We start from the raw sequence: 21176 nt of genomic DNA on the forward strand, positions 1-21176 counted from the left end.
TTGGAAGGAAAACTGTCAGCTTGCTCTCCCCCGCACTAACCAGCAGTACTGGCTGGTAGTGTGGGGGACGCTGATCAGTTTGATGCTTACTAGGGATCGCCCGATATTGATTTTATTTTTTTAGAGCCGATACCGATAACCTGGGAACTTTCAGGCCGATAGCCGATAACTTATACCGATATTCCATGCATTTTAATTCCCCCCCAAATATCCTTTGTAAAATGAGGGTGCGTGTGTGTGTGTGCGCGCGTGGGTATACCCTGATAAACTGTTTCTGGCCCTGCAAAAGACACTGCAGATCAATGGTTTAAAGCGGGCACTTTAAATCAATGAACTGCAGCGGCTTTTGTGGGGCCAGAGACCGCCGCCGCCACCTGCTTCTCTCCCCCTGCCTGTCCTGAGTCCAACCACCGCCGCTGCCCGCCGTGTGTGTGTCCAACCACCACCGCCGCTGTCCTGAGTCCAACCATCCCGCTTTGCACAATGGAGAAGCTGCTGAGTGAGTTCAGCCCCCAGCCGCCCCTGCCCCGGCCCTGCACTCTGCTACCCTGCGACCGGAGCATGCTGTACCCAGATACCAGAGGAGTGCTGTCCCCGTTAACCAGCCTGGCCTTCACCATGAACAGACTCACCGGCCTGGGAATATAATTATAATTACCTGTTCCTGGGGTCCGCGCTACTTCTGGCTCCTACGGCGTCCTGCACTCTTGCTGTGCAATGACAAGTAACGTCCTCAACGCGACATCACAGTCAGCGGCCCGGCGCACAGTGACAGCTCAGGACGTCGCCGGAGCCAGAAGTAGCGCAGACTGAGGGAACAGGTAATTATAAAACCGGGCATGAGGGAGGCAATGGGGGTGGCGGCGGTCTCTGGCCAGAGGGGAGGCAGTCGGGCAGCGGCGGTGGTTGGACTCAGGACCCCAGGACAGGCAGGGGGAGAGAAGCGGGCGGCGGTCTCTGGCCCCGCAAAAGCCGCTGCAGTTCATTGATTTAAATCGCCCGCATTATCGGCAAGGTAATTGCCGATACTGATAACTTAGAAAATCTTGAATATCGGCCGATAATATCGGCCAAACCGATAATCTGTCGATCCCAGATGCTTACCGTGCCCGGATCCGCCCTGTCGTTCAGCCTTAATCTTCTGTTTTCAGTATATTCTAATAAGGCGCTAACTTGCACTGGCCGGGCTAACTGGCACTCTGACGTCAGCGTTTCTGGCCGCAGCGCCGCTCAGCTCATCAATATTCCTCCCCTTCCTCTGCCTATCCCTCTTCATTAGAGCAGGGAGGGGAGGAATATTGATGAGCTGGGCGGCGCTGCGGCCAGAAACTCTGACGTCAGAGTGCCAGTTAGCCCGGCCGGTGCAATTTAGCACCTAATTAGCATGTACCGAAAATAGATTACGGCTGAACGGCGGGGTGGATAAGGGGCACGGTAAGCATCAAAATGATCAGCGTCCCCCCCCCACACTTTCATTCAGTACCGCTGGTTAGTGTGGGGGGGGGGGGGGGAAGCAAGCTGATAGTTTTCCTTTTAAAGGGGTAGTCCAGTGGTGAAAAACTTATCCCCTATCCTAAAGGATAGGGGATAAGTTTGACATCGCGGGGGGTCCGACCGCTGGGGCCCCCTGCGATCTCTCTGTACGGGGGCCTGGCTCTCCGGCCAGATAGCGGGTGTCGACCCCCGCACGAAGCGGCGGCCGACACGCCCCCTCAATACATCTCTATGGCAGAGCCGGAGATTGCCAAAGGCAGCGCTTCCGCTCTGCCATAGAGTTGTATTGAAGGGAGCGTGTCGGCCGCCGCCTCGTGCGGAGGTCGACACGCCCCCTTCCCGTGGACTGACGGGGCTCCGTACAGGAGATCGCAGGGGGCCCCAGCGGTCGGACCCCCCGCAATCTGCAACTTATCCCCTATCCTTAGGATAGGGGATAAGTTGCTCACCACTGAGTCACCACTGGACTACTCCTTTAAGTAGTGCAGTGAATACGGTTATTGTGGCCTCCCATATATAAGGACACACGATAGTGTAGAATTGTACTAGATGTGTGTTGTGGTGGCAGAAACTGTTTTTGTTGTATTTTAGTTTGGAAACCAAATGTTCTTCTCTTGACAGTCTTCCGAATGCCTTACATGTGACACTGGAAGAATCAGAAGCATGGTCTGTAAAGCTGGGCTTTTTCCATTCTGAAACCAGCCGTGGTAAGTTTTTTTTTTTTTAATTTTTTTATTTATTTCTTTGAGCATGTGTTTTGGTATGTGAACAATATAGTGAGTTAGTCCCTTAAGGATGGACCCATTTTTTTTTTACCTTAACCTCTTAAGGACACAGCCAATTTGCACTGTAGGACCCGGCCATTTTTGCACATCTGACCACTGTTACTTTAAGCATTAATAACTCTGAGATGCTTTTACTTTTCATTCTGAGTCAGAGATTGTTTTTTCGTGACATTCTACTTTGTTAGTGGTAAAATTTTGCAGATACTTTCATCCATTTTGGTGAAAAATTCCAAAATTCTATGAAAAAATTTTGCAATTTTGCAATTTTTTTTTTTTACTTTGAAGCTCTCTGCTTATAAGGAAAATGGATATTCCAAAAAAATGATATATTGATTCACATATACAATATGTCTACTTTATGTTTGCATCACAAAGTTGACATGTTTTTACTTTTGGAAGACATCAGAGGGCTTCAAAGTTCAGCAGCAATTTTCCAATTTTTCACAACATTTCAAAGTCAAAATTTTTCAGGGACCAGTTCAGTTTTGAAGTGGATTTGAAGGGCCTTCTTATTAGAAATACCCCATAAATGACCCCATTATAGAAACTGCACCCCTCAAAGTATTCAAAATGACATTCAAAAGGTTTGTTAACCCTTTAGGTGTTTCACAGGAATATCAGCAAATTGAAGAAAATTCTAAATCTTTATTTTTTACACTGGCATGTTCTTGTAGACCCAGTTTTTGAATTTTTGAAAGGAGAGAAATCTTTGTAAAATGTGTAACCCGATTTCTCTCGAGTAAGGAAATACCTCATGTGTATGTCAAGTGTTCGGTGGGTGCACTAGAGGGCTCAGAAGGGAAGGAGCGACAATGGGATTTTAGTGAGTGAGTGCCAGAACAGCAAAAAAAAAAAAAAAACATATGGCATACTATTTTGGAAACTACACCCCTCAAGGAACATAACAAGGGGTACAGTGAGCCTTAACACCCCACAGGTGTTTGATGACTTTTTGTTAAATTTAGATGTGTAGATGATATTTTTTTTTTTCACTAAAATGCTAGTTTTCCCCCAAATTTAATTTTTTTTACAACTGGTAATAGGAGAAAATGCCCCCCAAAGTTTTTAACCCCATCTCTTCTGAGTATGGAAATACCCCATGTGTGGACGTCAAGTTCTCTGCTGGCGCACTACAATGCTCAGGAGAGAAGGAGTGCCATTGAGCTTTTGGAGAGAGAATTTGTTTGGCATGGAAGTCAGGCCAAAGCCCACTGTGGTGCCAGAACAGTGGACCCCCCCCCCCCCCCATGTGACCTCATTTTGGAAACTACACCCCTCACAGAATGTAATAAGGGGTGCAGTGAGTATTTACACCCCACTGACATTTGACAGATCTTGGGAATAGTGGGCTGTGCAAATGAAAAATTACATTTTTCATTTTCACGGACCACTGTTCCAAAAATCTGTTAGACACCTGTGGGGCGTAAATGCTCACTGTACCCCTTATTGCATTACATGAGGGGTGTAGTTTCCAAAATGGGGTCACATGAGGGGTGTAGTTTCCAAAATGGGGTCACATGTGGGGGTCCATTGTTCTGGTACTATGGGGGGCTGTAGCAGTGAGGAGGGGGGGGGGCTGTAGCAGTGAGGAGGGGGGGGGGCTGTAGCAGTGAGGAGGGGGGGGGCTGTAGCAGTGAGGAAGGGGGGGGGGCTGTAGCAGTGAGGAGGGGGGGGGGGCTGTAGCAGTGAGGAGGGGGGGGGGCTGTAGCAGTGAGGACGGGGGGGGGGCTGTAGCAGTGAGGAGGGGGGGGGGCTGTAGCAGTGAGGAGGGGGGGGGGCTGTAGCAGTGAGGAGGGGGGGGGGGCTGTAGCAGTGAGGAGGGGGGGGGGCTGTAGCAGTGAGGAGGGGGGGGGGCTTGTAGCAGTGAGGAGGGGGGGGGGCTGTAGCAGTGAGGAGGGGGGGGGGGGCTGTAGCAGTGAGGAGAGGGGGGGGGCTGTAGCAGTGAGGAGAGGGGGGGGGCTGTAGCAGTGAGGAGAGGGGGGGGGGCCTGTAGCAGTGAGGAGAGGGGGGGGGCCTGTAGCAGTGAGGAGAGGGGGGGGGCCTGTAGCAGTGAGGAGAGGGGGGGGGCCTGTAGCAGTGAGGAAGGGGGGGGGGGCTGTAGCAGTGAGGAAGGGGGGGGGGGCTGTAGCAGTGAGGGAGGGGGGGGCTGTAGCAGTGAGGAGGGGGGGGCTGTAGCAGTGAGGAGGGGGGGGGGCTGTAGCAGTGAGGAGGGGGGGGGGCGGCTGTAGGAGTGAGGAGGGGGGGGGGCTGTAGCAGTGAGGAGGATGTGGGGCTACTACAGCCCCCCCATCCTCCTCCTCACTGCTGCAGCTCCCCCCATCCTCCCACAGCCCTGCAGCCCCCCATAAATAAATAAGTCCTACCCTGAAAATAAGCCCTAGTGTGTTTTTGGTCTTAAAATTAATATAAGACCCGGTCTTATTTTCGGAGAAACACAGTAGTCCGGGGCTGGCCCTGAGTGGTGAAGAGGGCCTTCCAGTCAAGATGGATGGCCCGGACTGGCTCACTCTCCCCACTGGAATTTGGACGGTCCCTGCAGCGTAGTTGGGTGCGATGGACGGCCTGCCCCATCCCCCTCGCCACCCCCACCAGTATGCCTGCGATTTTTTATTTATTTTTTTTTTTTTTTTTTTTTTTTATCTTCCTCACTCAAGTATAAGCCAAGGGGGACATTTTCAGCACGAAAAATCGTGCTGAAAAACTCTGCTTATATTCGAGTATATACGGTAATATTAAAATTTACACATCCAACTTTAACGAAAAGCCCTGTAGGGTGTTAAGGCTCACTGTACCCCTTGTTACATTCCTTGAGGGGTGTAGTTTTCAAAATAGTATGCCATGTGTTTTTATTTTTATTTTTTTTGCTGTTCTGGCACCATAGGGGCTTCCTAAATGTGACATGCCCCCCAAAAACCATTTCAGAAAATCTCACTCTCCAAAATTCCATTGTCTCTTTCCCTTCTGAGCCCTCTACTGCACCAGCAGAGCACTTGACATACACATATGAGATATTTACTCGAGAGAAATTGGGTTACAAGTTTCAGGAAGATTTCTCTCCTTTAACCCTTTGTAAAAATTCAAAAACTGGGTCTACAAGAACATGAGTGTAAAAAAAAAAAAGAAGATTTTGAATTTTCTCCCTTAGTTTGCTGCTATTCCTGTAAACACCTAAAGGGTTAACACACTTACTGAATGTCATTTTGAATACTTTGGGGGGTGCAGTTTTTATAATGGGGTATTTCTAATATGAAGGCCCTTCAAATCCACTTCAAAACTGAACTGGTCCCTGAAAAATTCAGATTTTGAAAATTTTGTGAAAAATTTGAAAATTGTTTCTGAACTTTGAAGCCCTCTTATGTCTTCCAAAAGTAAAAACATGTCAACTTTATGATGAAAATATAAAGTAGACATATTGTATTTGTGAATCAATGTATAATTTATTTGGGATATCCATTTTCCTTATAAGCAGAGAGCTTCAAAGTAAAAAAAAATGGGAATTTTTCACCAAGTATTGACTAGAATTTACCACTAACAGTCTCGGAATAAGAAAGTAAAGCATCCCAGAGTGATTAAAGGAGTACCCGCCCCTAGACATCTTATCCCCTATCCCCTATCCTAAGATGTCAGATCACCGCAATCCCGCTGCTGGGGAGCCCTGGGATCCCCACTGCAGCACCGCACTATCATTACAGCACAGAGCGAGTTCGCTCTGCACGTAATGACGGGCAATACAGGGGCCGGAGCATCCTTACGTCACTGCTCCGCCCCTTGTGATGTCATGACCGGCCCCTTTCAATACAAGTCTATGGGAGGGGGTGTGGTGGTTGTCACGCCCCCTCCCATAGACTTGCATTAAGGGGACAGGCCGTGATGTCACAAGGAGCGGAGCCATGACGCCACGCTGCTCCATCCCCTGTATCGCCCGTCATTACACACAGAGCGAACTCGCTCTGTGCTGTAATGATAGCGGGGTGCAGCAGCGAGGATCCCGGGGATCCCCAGCAGCGGGACCGCGGCGATCTGACATCTTATCCCCTATCCTTTGGATAGGGGATAAGATGTCTAGGGGCGGCGTACCCCTTTAATTCTTAAAGGGATACTCCCGTGGAAAACCTCTTTTTTTTTTTATTTTATTTTTTTTCCAACTGGTGCCAGAAAGTTAAAAAGTACTAGAAGGATTAAGATTTTTTAATAGAAGTAATTTACAAATCTGTTTAAGGGCTGTATACTATAGAGGAAATGTTTTTTCTTTTTGGCTTTCTTTTTTGTCACAACCACAGTTCTTTCTGCTGACCTCTGCTGTTCATTTTAGGAACTGTCCAGAGCAGCATATGTTTGCTATGGGGATTTTCTCTTGCTCTGGACCGTTTCTAAAATGAACAGCAGAGAGCACTGTGGTCATGACAGAAGAGAAATCCAAAAAGAAAAGCATTTCCTCTGTTGTATACAGCCCCTAAAAAGTACTGGAAGGATCAAGATTTTTTTTTTTTTTTAATAGAAGTGATTTACAAATCTGGATAAGGAAAAGCTAATAATGCGTGAGAGAGTATAGTGCTTGAGGTTAAAGGTGATACCCCCACCCAAGGGGCCTGATCTAATATAGGGAAAAAAATATATATATAAAATATATAAAAACCAGTCCTCTAAAGCACTAGGGGTATGGAAAAAGAAAATGAGTGAATAGAATGTGGATCCAATTGTTTTAGTGAAAATAAAATTGTGTTTATTATGTAGAACAATATAATATACAGCCAATCACCTGGCAGGGCCCTGGCAGGTGAAAGGCAATAAAATGTTAAAATATTAATAAAAAATAGCACAAAAATACAAAAGATAAATTAAATTAATATCCGCTGCAAAGATAAAGTCTCTTTTCAATGATCACAAGTCTCCTTGAGAATCCATCAATGCTGTATGCTAAAAATCACAAATATAGCGCGGATGCCGGGAGTGTCACAAGTATCATATGGTCTTGCAGAGACTCAATACAGGGGTGTGGAAATAAAAAAAAAAAAAACTACTTGTTCAAGGGACTAAAGCGGAACACAATCTACTTGTCCCTCAAGAAAACCCACTTGTCCTGGTAGATGAAATAATTTCCACCAAAATAGTCTGATCCCCCCCCCCACTAGACCACCAGGGATGGTTATAAGATCCTTTAGACACTGCTGTCAACTTAGACAGCGATGATCTAATGGTTTAATAGCCGGCCACAGCGATCGCAGCATGCCAGGCTATTAGCGGGGGGAGGGCTGTAGCTCCTTTTACTCCCGAGGGAAGCGCAGAAAAGTCTAGATGTAACTTTTTGATCACCTTATAAAAGAATTCTAATATGAAGTGACCAAAAATGAGCAATTCTGGACTATTTGTTACATTTACACCGTTCACCGCACGGTTTAATTATCATATTTATGTTCACTTATGTTTATTTTTGTACATTATTTTTATTTAAAGAAAATTGGAAACTTTTATTAGGAAAGGGGCTTATTCACATATATACGCACTTTTTAAAATATTTTAATCACTATTTTTCAGTCTCAATAGGGACTTATGTGTTACTGGGGGGGGGGTCTGCTTCTCCAGTTTATGTGCTGCATTTTGTGCCAGAAAATGCTGGAAGTTGCATTTAGTTAGTAGATAACTACAACACCCAGCATGCTCTGATGCAGCCTATGGTTGTGTGGGTGTTGCAGCATGTTGCACTGTATAGTATTACAGTTAATGTTATTGTGTAACATGCTGGGAGTTGTAGTTTTGGTTTGTGTCAGCTGCAGAGCCATAGGCTGTGTCAGGGAATAATGGGAATTGCAGTTAGTAACTACAACACCCAGCATGCCCTGATACAGCCTATGGCTCTGCAGCTGACCTGAACCAAAACTACAACTCCCAGCATGTTACACTTTATAGTTCTACAGTTTAGGTTATTGTCTAACATGCTGAAAGTTGTAGTTTTGGTTCGGGTGTGTTTGTGTGCATCCGTGGGGCTCTTGGTCGTCGGGTGAGTATGAAGGGGGCGGGATTCTAGGGGTGCAATTTACTGCGGGTGACCAGAAGCCACTAAAAATAAAATTAGATGGCACAACTGGCGGTGGCAGTGCCCCCCACATCATACACTACATTACATACACACATCACACATACACTCACACCATACATACACACATCCTACATACACCCGCCACTGCCCCCCCACATCATACATTACATACATACACATCACACATACACTCACACCATACATACACACATCCTACATACACCCGCCGCTGCCCCCCCACATCATATACATACACACATCATACATTACATACACACATCACACACACTCACACCACACTCACATCATAAATATGCACACATCATACATACACCCACCGCTGCCCCCCCACATCATACATCACATGCATACACACAAACTTAGACAGACATCATACACACATTATACATTACATAGACAGCATACACACATACATTACACACCACACATAGACAGACCTCATACACACCTTATCCATTACATACACATCACACATAGACAGACATCATACACACATTATACATTACATACACATCGACATCATACACACATTATACATTACATACACATCACCCACAGAAATTATACACATCACACAGACAGACATCATACACACATTACATACACATCACACATAGAGACATCATACACACGTCATACATAACATACACATCACACAGACATCATACACACATCATACATTACATACACATCACACAGACATCATACACACATCATACATTACATACACATCACACAGACATCATACACACATCATACATTACATACACATCACACAGACACACATCATACATTACATACACATCACACAGACATCAGACACACATCATACATTACATACACATCACACAGACATCAGACACACATCATACATTACATACACATCACACACAGACAGACATCAGACACACATCATACATTACATACACATCACACAGACATTATACACACATTATACATTACATACACATCACACACATCATACATTACATACACATCTCACATAAACAGACATCACATACACATTATACATTACATACACATCACACATCCACTCACACCCTACATATACAACCACCCTTCCTGTCGCCGCCGCCTGCAATCTCTGCCTCCTCACCTGAGCAGCCATGAGTGGACATCAGAGCTGTAGTCCTGGCCGGTGTGAGGTTACATGGGTTTGAAAATCTCCCCTCACACCGGACGTCCTCTCCTCTCTCCCCTCCCCCGCTCTGTGTTTTCCCCGTGCAAACATGCAGCCTCCCCGTGGTGGATTAGGTCCTGTGGAGACAGGGGAGGGGGAGGGATAGAGCTGTGTGCGGGGGAGGGGGGGGGGGCTGTGTGCCGAGCTGTCTTACGTCCTTTCTCTCACCCTGCTGTGTCTTCTTGTGTAGAGCTGCATCCCTCCGGGAGGGGAGATAAGGGGGCTCTGCAGTCAGCTGGGGGCCGCCGCCCCCTCCATACACTCTGAACGCCGGTGTGAGGTGTAGACTTGCATCCGCTCCTGCGCCTCACACCGGCATTAAAGAAAAATAAGGGGGACGTCGGTCTGTCCCTGCTAGCCCGATACAGGGCTAAATCTATAAACAATTCACCTGCCCGGCGCCCAAAACTACTTGTCCCGGGCGTCGGGCGATAGAATTTCCACATCCCTGCAATAGTAACACTTATCAGGGGTAAATCAATTATAAGTCCTGCAACAGTGTTGTGGTCTTGGATGCAGTAGCAAGTAAGCTGAATCGGTAGGTATAATTGTAGCGAATGTATCGCAGTGCACAGCACCACTCACCCTCCTCAACAGCCGCGATGGATGCAGTGCCTGTCTGTATTCCGGTCGGGGTGAGTGGCTCTCCGGGGGCTCCGAATGTCCTGGGCTGGCACGGAGAGGCGTCCGGCCTAACGGAGTAGTGTCCAGGAGCTCTACCGTCCGGGGCTGCGAATGAGTAACAGACAACAGGTGTGTGTCCCAATGATGCGCTAGCAGTGCGCTCGTAATGGTGGTCCCGATACCGCAGGCATCCAGCAGTTGCAAGTTGGTAATTGAGCGGATAGGTTCTTTAAAGTAATATACACCTAATGTCTTTGTGCTTTAGACAAGGTCAGACGCGTTTCAAAGCCACGGGCTTTTTCTTCAGTGACCAAAAGGAATGATGTATATTATATTGTTCTACATAATAATAAACACAATTTTATTTTCACTAAAACAATTGGATCCACATTCTATTCACTCATTTTCTTTTTCCATACCCCTAGTGCTTTAGAGGACTGATTTACAAATCTGTTGAACTTTCTGGCCCCAGTACCCCTTTAACACCTTAGCGCATATGGACGTTTATGAACGTCCATATGCGCGTCCCCATATATAATGCACGCTCACAAGGTGAGCTCTCATTGTACCCGGTGGGTCCCGTTTGCTATAAGCAACCAGGACTCACGCTAATGCCGGACATCGCCGATCGGGCTGATGTCCGACATTAACTCTTTAGAAGCGGCGATCAAAGTTGATCGCCGCGTCTAAAAGTGAAAGTAAAAGCATCCCGGCTGCTCAGTCGGGCTGATCAGCACCATCGCGATAAAATCGCGATGTCCCGATCAGCTAGGACCCAGCAGGAGGTCCCCTCACCTGTCTCCTGCGTGTCCGATCGTCGATTGATTGCTCCAAGCCTGAAATCCAGGCTTGAGCAATCAACCGCAGATAATATTGATCCCTGCCATTGAATGCAGTTATTTTTTCCAAAGGATGTGCAATCAAATATTAAGTTAGGGGTGCCAATAATTTTGTCCAGCCCATTTTTGGAGTTTGGTGTGACATTATGCCCAATTAGCTTTTTTTTTCCTCCCTTTTTTTGGTTTGGTTCCAATACAAACAAAGGGAATAAACATGTGTATAGCAAAACATGTGTTACTGCAATCCTTTTCTGTGAGAAATACTTAATTTTCTTGAAAAATTTCAGGGGTGCCAACATTTACGGCCATGACTGTATGAACACTGTTTTCCTTGTAATCATGGTGATCTCTCAGGATAGGATAGCTTACAGGGAGGGTACATGCAAATTAATTACCTGTGGAAGTATGAATATAAGCTGCTACCTGAGAGATCCATGACGTCACCGATGAAGAGCGAGCATGCGCTTGAGAACGCGTATGACAGTGGAGTGATCATTTTTTACTGTGTGAAGTTTTTTAATACTGTATTTGTTTTTTTGAAACAAATAAAGCTGCAAGTATTTAAGTGCTGGATCATCTTTCCTTGTTCCTATTACGGTGTGTGTGTGTGTGTGTGTGTGTGTGTGTGTGTGTGTGTGTATATGTATGTGTTTGCTCTTATTTTTTTACTACAGGGTTTTTTTGGGAAAGGGGCCTTTAAAATTTTTTTTTTTTTTTTACACTTTATACATGTTTTGAACAACCTTTTTTTTTATTTTATTTAATTTTTCTCTTTTTACAGGTTATGCTATGCTGCAATACATTTGTACTGCAGCACGGTATAACCTGATCTGCTGCAGATACTACAGACTGTGCGATCCAGCTTCTGGATGGATCTCACAGGCTTCCGTAGCAGGCAGACAGGATGTCATCTGACCTCCTGCTGCCATAACAACCAACAGCGACCCGCGATGGTATAGCGGCGCCCCCTGTCAACACCATACGTGCCGTGATCAGGAGTGATCACGGCATCTATGGGCTTAATACTGCCGGGACCGGCGCGGCCCAGGCAGCTGCGACGGGTCCCCGGCTGTGATTGACAGCAGGGTCCCGCTGCCGATTTCCTGTGCTGCCCGCTGCAGTGCAGGAGATGGCTAGGATGTATGCATACAACTCAGCGCGAACGTGTCTGGTGCTGGGACGTATGCATACGTCCTATAGCTGGAAGGGGTTAAGCATATATTCTTCTAAAAAGGCACATATATGTAAATTAGTCTGTTAGTCACATGTTTCAATGTACGGTATTTATCGGCGTATAACACACACTTTTTAGGCTAAAATTTTTAGCCTAAAGTCTATGTGCGTGTTATACGCCGATACACCCCCAGGAAAGGCAGGGGGAGAGAGGCCGTCGCTGCCCGCTTCTCTCCCCCTGCCTTTCCTGGGGTCTAGAGCCCTGCTGCCGACCCTTCTCTCCCCCTGGCTATCGGTGCCGCTGCCCGTTCTGTCCCCCTGACTATCGGTGCCGGCGCCCCATTGCCGGCGCCGATAGCCAGGGGGAGTGAAGCGGCGCCGACAGCCAGGGGGAGAGAAGGGGCAGCGGCACCCATTGCCGGCGCCGCTGCCCCGTTGCCTCCCCCCCATCCCCGGTGGCATAATTACCTGTTGCCGGAGTCGGGTCCGCGCTGCTTCAGGCCTTCCGGCGTGCGTCCCCTGCGTCGTTGCTATGCGCTGCGCGGCGCATGACAGTGCACCGCGCCGTGCATAGCAATGACGCAGGGGACGCACGCCGGAGGCCTGAAGCAGCATGGACCCGACCCCGGCAACAGGTAATTATGCCACCGGGGATGGGGGGAGGCAACGGGGCAGCGGTGCCGGCAATGGGTGCCGCTGCCCCTTCTCTCCCCCGGCACCGATAGTCAGGGGGACAGAACGGGCAGCGGCGCCGATAGCCAGGGGGAGAGAAGGGCCAGCAGCAAGGCTCTAGACCCCAGGAAAGGCAGGGGGAGAGAAGCGGGCAGCGACTGCCTCTCTCCCCTGCCTTTCCTGGGGGTGTATCGGGGTATACACGCGCACACATGCACCCTCATTTTACCATGGATATTTGGGTAAAAAACTTTTTTTACCCAAATATCCTTGGTAAAATGATGGTGCGTGTTATAGGCCGGTGCGTGGTATACCCCGATAAATACGGTATATCTTCAGACGTTATAAGAAGTCGTGTCTGATTTGGTTCATATGGTGTAACTTTGGTTACTAGAAAACGCATTGGGTACTGAATTGTTGGTATATTTTAATGAGATCTTTATTTTCTAGCGATAATTACCCAGTGAAAATATAAAGATAGTATCTTTGTATCATGTGTTTAGTTTGGGATAAAAAAGGCATCCAGAATTGCACATAACAATGAACAAACTTTTAAAGAATATCATTGTTATAAAAGTGGCTGGGAACAGGGCTTTGAGTCATTGAAGTCATTGAGGTGGTCCTCAATGGGATGACCCTGGTGATTCATAGCCCTGTTCAGACCACTAGAACGGTTTTCTATTCAATGCTGCAGTCTTTCACAGTGGATCATACATTAAAGGGGGGGTACTCCAGTGGAATTTATTTTTTATTTTTTAATCAACTGGTGCCAAAAAGATTTAAAAATCTTAATCCTTCCAGTACTTTTCAGCTGTAGAGGAAGTTGTATAGTTCTATTCAGTCTGACTGCAGTGCTCTCTGCTGACACCTGTCTGTGTCAGGAATTGTCCAGTCGGAGAAAATCCCTATAGCAAACCTATCCTGCTCTGGACCCCTAGTGGTGGGGTTTTTAGGGGCTGTTTTCTTTATTAAATGTTTTAACCAATCATATTACAAAAGGTCTTTTGATTTTCAACAGTGATAACTTATAAAACATTTTCAGATCAATCAGTGCCAATTTAAATAAAAAAGTACTACTTGGATAAAATCCCAGGGATTTTTGGAAATATTACTATCAGTTTAATCCCTTGTGTTATAACTTGTGGGCTTATTAGGCAGACTTGCATATAAATTTTTAGGTTATGGTGGTGAGATATGAATTTGTGCACTTTAAGGTCTGTCATTTCTTTGGACTTCCATCTATATGAGGAGGGTGTCAGAACACACCTTGAGAATAAATGCATGGTTTTACACATGTATTTGCATAAGAGAGCATGAAATTGCTCACACTATATCACTGCACCGTGATCAATGCAAAACTTTGTGCCTATTCTGTGCCATCTGTTTCCTATTGGGACTAAACCACATATGGCTGCTTCATTAAATGAATGAGCTACCTATAATTTTTGTGTCCCGCACTAGATGGGCGCATGAAAGGAGAATTTGCAACTTACCCAGCCACTGTGTCTATTCCGGAGCTGTTCCGGACCAGGGCTTCCTCCGACATGGCAGCATTGATGCTGCAGCAGGCTGGTGAATAATGAATCCAAATTAGATGTGGTAGCTGACTGCAAGGATCTTGATTGAAGGACCATGCTGGTAAATTACAAGCCCTTGAACTTAAATTAGAAGACTTGTAAAACAGCTGGGCTAACATTTGTATTAGGGAGTTGCCAGAGACTGCTCAGTGCTTTATAAAGTTCTGTGACAGCTCAAGTTTCACGCAAATTGGGTTAGACCCCTTCCTTCGGGCACTTGCTAGCCACAAGAACACAGATTTGCCACATGATCTGATTCTCAAGCTCCATTTCCTAAAAAGCGAGGACACATTTCTCAATGTCGCATGGATCCATACAGCCCTATCGGGTGTGCCCCTCTCTGTTCGCTTGTATTCTGACCTGGCTACCACCTGAAAAGGTGAAGAGATTTCAGACCCATTACTTTGACACTCCAAGAACAGATGAAGTGTAGATGGAGATTTGTTTAACGTCCTTCCAGGTACGCAGGTATGTACCCACACTGTTCATTCACATTAAGAAGCTCAGGATGAAACGACTAAAGTAAGCATTGCATAATTTGCCTCATTACCTCAACCTAAAATGGACAAAAGCCTGGCTTGTATGTGGACCCCAGCCATACAGACACAATGCTTCTGATCGCAGGTGTGATAATACGCCTACTCCCTATTAAGCAACTAAAACAGACTACAGAGACTTGCCTATCCGTAGGCCCATTTGCCTGTTACCTAACTTGTACGAGCAGCACGCTTGGTGTGAGGGGGGTGCTCAAGGAACAGTGACATCACTGCTGCTGCTTCTACCCTCGACCCCGCTGCGGGCAAGCTTGAAGAAGCAGCACTGGTGACGTAAACACAGGGAGAGATGAGGGGACACTATTGACTGACTAATCATATGATGTAAACTAATAAGAAAAAGCAACATTGGAGCACAGCAGCACTCCAAAATATTAAAGTAATTAAATCTTTGCAAATGTATATGACCAGAAGTATCAAGTGCCCTGCTATAAAAATGCTAATAAATACAAATCAGCAATGGGGGAATATGTTTGTTTGTAAAGTGCTTCTTTAAAAATTGCACAAATCCCTAAAGGGAATGCAAACATATACAAATTATAAAACCTCTCTACATGCCACAATCCTGTAGTTCACTCAAGGCACAATGAATACTTGCAAATGATATATGGTGAGATAGAGGCAAATTACCCAGACTGGAGGAGAAAAACATTAAAGGGATTATATAGGCAGTGTTAGAGTAAAATCTTTATCCTCATCATCCCCGGGGGACGCTCCTGCCCCTAGGGATGGTGAGGATATGAACTTATAAACTATTCACCGCCGCGCCCATAAGAAGTCCCCTGGGCGTGGGAGCTCCTCTCACCTTCGGCCAGCAGCAATGTCCCCTCCTCTTGATTGATGGGTTGCGTCATCGCTCTGCTCCGTCTGTTCAGTGAGCAGAGCAATGACGCTCCTAACTTTTTTTTTTTTGCTGGCTCAAAGATTTATAACAAATTTCTAAAGCACTGGTGCAGCACTTTTCTAAAGTTGTGTTCTGACACTCTCATCATGTAGATAGAAGTCCAAAGAGAGGAGACAGACATTAAAGGACATCTGCAGCAAAACACAACTTATCCATTATCCACAGGATAAGGGATAAGTGTCTGATCAGACCCCCCGCGATCTCCCAAATGGAGCCCCACATTGCCGCTCTATGTAAGCGGCTAATGCGTTCAACTCTCGCCTCCCCGCCTCTCCAATAGAGATGTATGGAGGATGTGTGTCTGCCACGATGTCATGCTGCAGCCGGCACGCCTCCTGCATGCGAGAGCTGCGGCAGAGCCGTTCTCCCGTGCAGGAGATCACGGTGGGTTTTTACCGATCAGACCACCCGCGATCAGACACTTATCCCCTATCCTGTGGATAGGGGATAAATTGTATTTTGCTGCAGATGTCCTTTTTAAAGCAATCCTGTCATTAGAAACTAATTTTGACATGCTGATTAGATATGTTAAGTTGTTGATCACACTTGGTCACATTCCTAAGACCCGCTGCGATCGTGACTTGTTAGCTGGGCCATTAAGTCTATGCAGAGAAATGTTCGGATCTCTCTGCCTTCCAGGAAGCGGAGCGTGATGCTAACAACTTCTCAGACTTATAACTTGTGATCGCAGTGGGTCTTCACAGTGAGACCTGGTGTGATTAACAACTTTTGACATGTCTGATCGACATGTCAAAGGTTGTTCTTAATGACAGTAAAGCTTTAAAGTGCACAGATGCCTGTCCACTACTATAATCTAAAAAACAATTTCAGTCTGCCTTATAAGCCCATCAGTAATAACACAAGGAGTTCAACTGATGGTAATATTATTAATGCCTCTTTCACCATACAGTGGGTTTTAATGTATATTAATAAAGGAAAATTGTCTGTGTACTAGCCTATATGGAGTATGTGTGTCATAGGGGGTATTCCTTGCTCATGTTTATGCGTGTTTATGCAAATGAAGACCCACCATTTAAGCTGTTGTGTAATATAGCCAATATAGCCATCTTCTATGTCATACTGATTATTGCATTTTTTAAACTGCTAGATGCATCGGAGGAAAAGGCACTGGTCACGTGACGAGACCAGAGCATGGAAAAGAAAGAGACTTTCTCGAAGCTGGGAGCGCGATGAACGCCGCCGCCTTTCACCCTACTGGAAATCCCCAGTGAGATCCCGCTCCAGGAGGTATGCCATGTGTATAGTAGAAAGGTCATCTATGAGCTGTTGTACAGATTAAGGCGATGTGCACACTTGTTTTTTATGGTTTCTATGCGCAATAGTTTTAAAGAAAAAAATGCTAGTTCCAGCTCCCTCATAAGTCTGCTTGTTTAACCCTTTAAGGACCAAGCCCATTTTGACCTTATTTGGGTATTCTAGGCAAAAACATATTATCCCCTATCGAAAGGATAGAGGGAATAAGATGTCTGATCACGGGGGGCCAGCCTCTGATCACGGGGGGCCAGCCACTGGGACGCCCCGCGATCTCCCTGCAGCAGCCTGCATTCTATGCGTAGCTGCGTCTGAAGTTTCGGAAACCTCCGGGCTTCCGAGAAGGAGATGTGATGTCACGCCACGCCCCCTCCATTCATGTCTATGGGAGGGGGCGTTGCGGCCGTTACGCCCACTCCTCCCATAGAAATGAATGGAGGGGGCGTGACGTCACATTCCCATCTCGGAAGCCCAGAGTTTTCGAAACTTCAGACGCAGCTACGCATAGAATGCGGGCTGCTGCAGGGAGATGGCGGGGGGTCCCAGTGGCCGGCCCTCCGCTATCAGACATCTTATCCCCTATCCTTTCAATAGGGGATAAGATGTGTTTGCCCGGAATACCCCTTTAAGGACCAGGCCAATTTTATTTTAGCATTTTCGTTCTTTTCTCCTAGTCTTCTAAAAATCGTAACTTTTATATTTTCATCCACAGATTAGTATGAGGGCTTGTTTTTTGCGTGAGCAGTTGTCCTGCGTAATGACTTCACTCATTTTATCATTAAATATATGGCGCAAAGTTGAACGCCACGTCTAAAGTGAAAGTAAAACAATGCCGTTAGCTCAGGGGGCTATTCGGGATGGCCTCGATTAAATCAGCTGGGACACTGCAGGAGGGTCCCTTACCTTGCCTCCTGGTGTCCGATCGCCAAATGACTGATCAGTGCCTGAGCAGAATCATTAATCAATGGTTTCCTATGAGAAACCATTGATCAGTGTAAAAGATCAGTGTGTCCAGTGTTATAGCCCCCTATGGTAGCTATAACACTGCGAAAAAGTTAATAAAGATCATTTAACCCCTTCCCTAATAAGTTTGAATCACCCACCCTTTTCCCATTTAAAAAAAAAAAAAAAGCACTGTAAATAAACATATGTGGTATGCGGAAATGTCTGAATTATAAAAATATATTGTTGTTTAAACCGCACGGTCAATGGCGTACGCGCAAAAAAAATTCCAAACGCAAAAATAGTGTATTTTTGATCAATTTTTATATCATGAAAAAATTGATAAAAAGTGATCAAGTCCAATCAACACAAAAATGGCACCACTAAAAACTTCAGATCACGGCGCAAAAAATGAGCCCTCATACCGCCCCCATATGTAGAAAAATAAAGTTAGAGGTCAGAAGATGACAATTTTAAACGTATACATTTTCCTGCATTTAGTTATAATTTTTTCCAGAAGTGCGACAAAATGAAACCTATATAAGTAGGGTATCATTTTAATCGTATGGACCTACAGAATAAAGAGAAGGTGTAATTTTTACCAAAAAATGTACTGTGTCCCCAAAAGTTACAAAATTGTGTTTTTTCTTCAATTTTGTCATAGATTTTTGGGTAAAATTACTGATGTCATTACAAAGTAGAATTGGTGGCGCAAAAAATTAGCCGGGGGTAGAGAAACGGCAGCAGCAGGGCTCTAGACCCCAGGAAAGGCAGGGGGAGAGAAGCGGGCAGCGACGGCCTCTCTCCCCCTGCCTTTCCTGGGGGCTTCTTTAGGGTCAGAAAAACCGGGGTTGGGGGAGGCAATGGGTCAGCAGCGCCGGCAGTCTCTGGACCCCAGGATAGGCAGGGGCAGAGAATCGGGCAGCGACAGCAGGTCTCTGGACCGGCAAAAGCCGCTGCAGTTAATTGATTTAAAGCGCCCGCTTTAAATCATTGAACTGCAGCGGCTTATCAACGTATAACACGCAGATAGACTTAAGTCAAAAAAATTCAGCCTAAAAAATGCGTGTTATACGCCAATAAATACGGTAAATCCAGACAGTGCCTTCCCATTATTAGTTTTTATTTTTGCATATTCACTGTAACTTTAAAGGGGTACTCCGGTGCTTACACATCTTATCCCCTATCCAAAGGATAGGGGATAAGATGCCTGATCGCGGGAGTCCCGCAGCTGGGGAAGCCCGCGATCATGCACGGGGCACCCCGTTGGTAATCAGTCCCCGGAGCGTGTTGACTCCGGGACTGATTAAGGTCGACCGCAGGGCCGGCGGCGTGTGACGTCACGCCCCCGCCCCCGTGTGACGTCACGCTCCGCCTCTCAATGCAAGCCTACGGGAGGGGGTATGGATAGGGGATAAGATGTATAGGGGATAAGATGTGTAAGCACCGGAGAACCCCTTTAAATCTTTATACCACCTTAATGGTATACATACAAATAACAGGTGACAGCCAAACAAAACTCTAGATATGTGATGGCTTTTTATGGCTCCGTTTAAATGTAATATTTTGTGCTTGTGTACCATGGAGGTAGAATAAAGGTTTCCAGTACCTTAGTTTTTTCTGAACAGTGTGACTTAAAGACAGGACTGTCTCCCTGTCTCTCCTATTATTACTAGAGATGAGTGAACTTACAGTAAATTTGATTCGTCACGAACTTCTCGGCTCGACAGTTGATTACTTATCCTGCATAAATTAGTTCAGCTTTCAGGTGCTCCGGTGGGCTGGAAAAGGTGGATACAGTCCTAGGAGACTCTTTCCTAGGACTGTATCCACCTTTTCCAGCCCACCGGAGCACCGGAAAGCTGAACTAATTTATGCAGGAAAAGTCAGCAACCACTGAGCCGAGAAGTTTGTGACGAATCGAATTTACTGTAAGTTCGCTCATCTCTAATTATTACCTTAATCATTTTCTATGTAAAAGCACTGCCCCTAGCAAGCTCACTACCATATGACACTATTACACTGAGCCTGAGCACAAAGATATGGTAGGCTTGCTGTCAAGTGAGCAAGAAAAGATGATGCATATGACCCATATTGTTAAACGGTTCAGTACATATTGATTTGACATGTAATTTTATCCACGTTTTTCATCTAGCCTTAAAAGGAAGCCGTACTGGGAGAATTCGCATAAGGCATGGTCTAGGAATGGCCGAGGTACTCACAGTATTTCATTCCAAAGTGAGAGTTATTCTACAAAATCATCTGTCGCTGAGAAGTCAAGATCTAGAAGGTATCATCATCGAGCCTCTCGCAGACATCGCTCCAGATCTAAAAGTTATTCTTCGGTGAGTATTGAGTACACGGGTGAGTGACCACCTCGTTTTTTTTTATATTTAAAAAAATAAATAAATTTTTAACTAGCTTTATTAGAGCATTTAGTTTTATATAAACAACTTTTAGCATGGAGGACATCTTTATAAGCTGTGTAATGCTAGCACATTTGTCAGATAGTTCTTGTTCCTAAATACATTAAAATAACGCTACAACTGATTCATAAAACAAACCACGATTGTGAAACTTATTTAATGCCGGGAGTTCCTTTAAAAAAAAATTTTTTTTTAAAGTTAATCAAACTATACTTACTATGACATAGATACATAACATCCATATGCACAATTATCCTATTTTTAGTTGGGTCTTTATAGACCTTTTAAGTCAGGTTGCCATTGTATTATTCACCACAAAGATGAGCAGTTCTATCTCCCTTTTTTCGTAAACTATGATCTGCCACTTAGCTACGGACAGTATATTACTAAAATTCCTTTTAAGGTAGTCTCCCATATATATGCACATAACCATGATCCTGGTATAGATCTGTCCCGCATCCTATTATCATCTTTGCCTCCTTTCTCCACTGCTCCCTGGCTGGCATCCTACCTCCTTTTCTCACTGCGAACATTGTTATAATGTTTACTACTAAATGTCTGAAGAAAGGGAGTTATTGCAGCACCAACTTAATGTAATAGATGGGCATGAAGTCAATTGCCTGAAATCTGTCTGAAACTAAAACTGCCTGGTTTT

General features: G+C 45.6%; 1 protein-coding gene across 2 annotated transcripts in view; it reads left to right on the forward strand.

Moving 5' to 3' along the window:
• The window catches only part of CLK3 (CDC like kinase 3), a 69849-nt gene that overhangs the window by 10738 nt on the left and 37935 nt on the right, over positions 1 to 21176 (forward strand). The window contains exons 2-4 of one of the 2 annotated variants that reach the window (XM_056572669.1): positions 2116 to 2201; positions 16990 to 17129; positions 20251 to 20440. In XM_056572669.1, coding sequence (XP_056428644.1) covers positions 16990 to 17129; positions 20251 to 20440 — 330 coding nt within the window. In that variant the 5' untranslated portion in view covers positions 2116 to 2201. The remainder of the gene's footprint in view (positions 1 to 2115; positions 2202 to 16989; positions 17130 to 20250; positions 20441 to 21176) is intronic. The other variant, XM_056572671.1, reaches the window with a different exon arrangement.

Source organism: Hyla sarda, chromosome 4, assembly GCF_029499605.1.
Source record: "Hyla sarda isolate aHylSar1 chromosome 4, aHylSar1.hap1, whole genome shotgun sequence".
In the NCBI taxonomy this organism is placed as follows: domain Eukaryota; kingdom Metazoa; phylum Chordata; class Amphibia; order Anura; family Hylidae; genus Hyla; species Hyla sarda.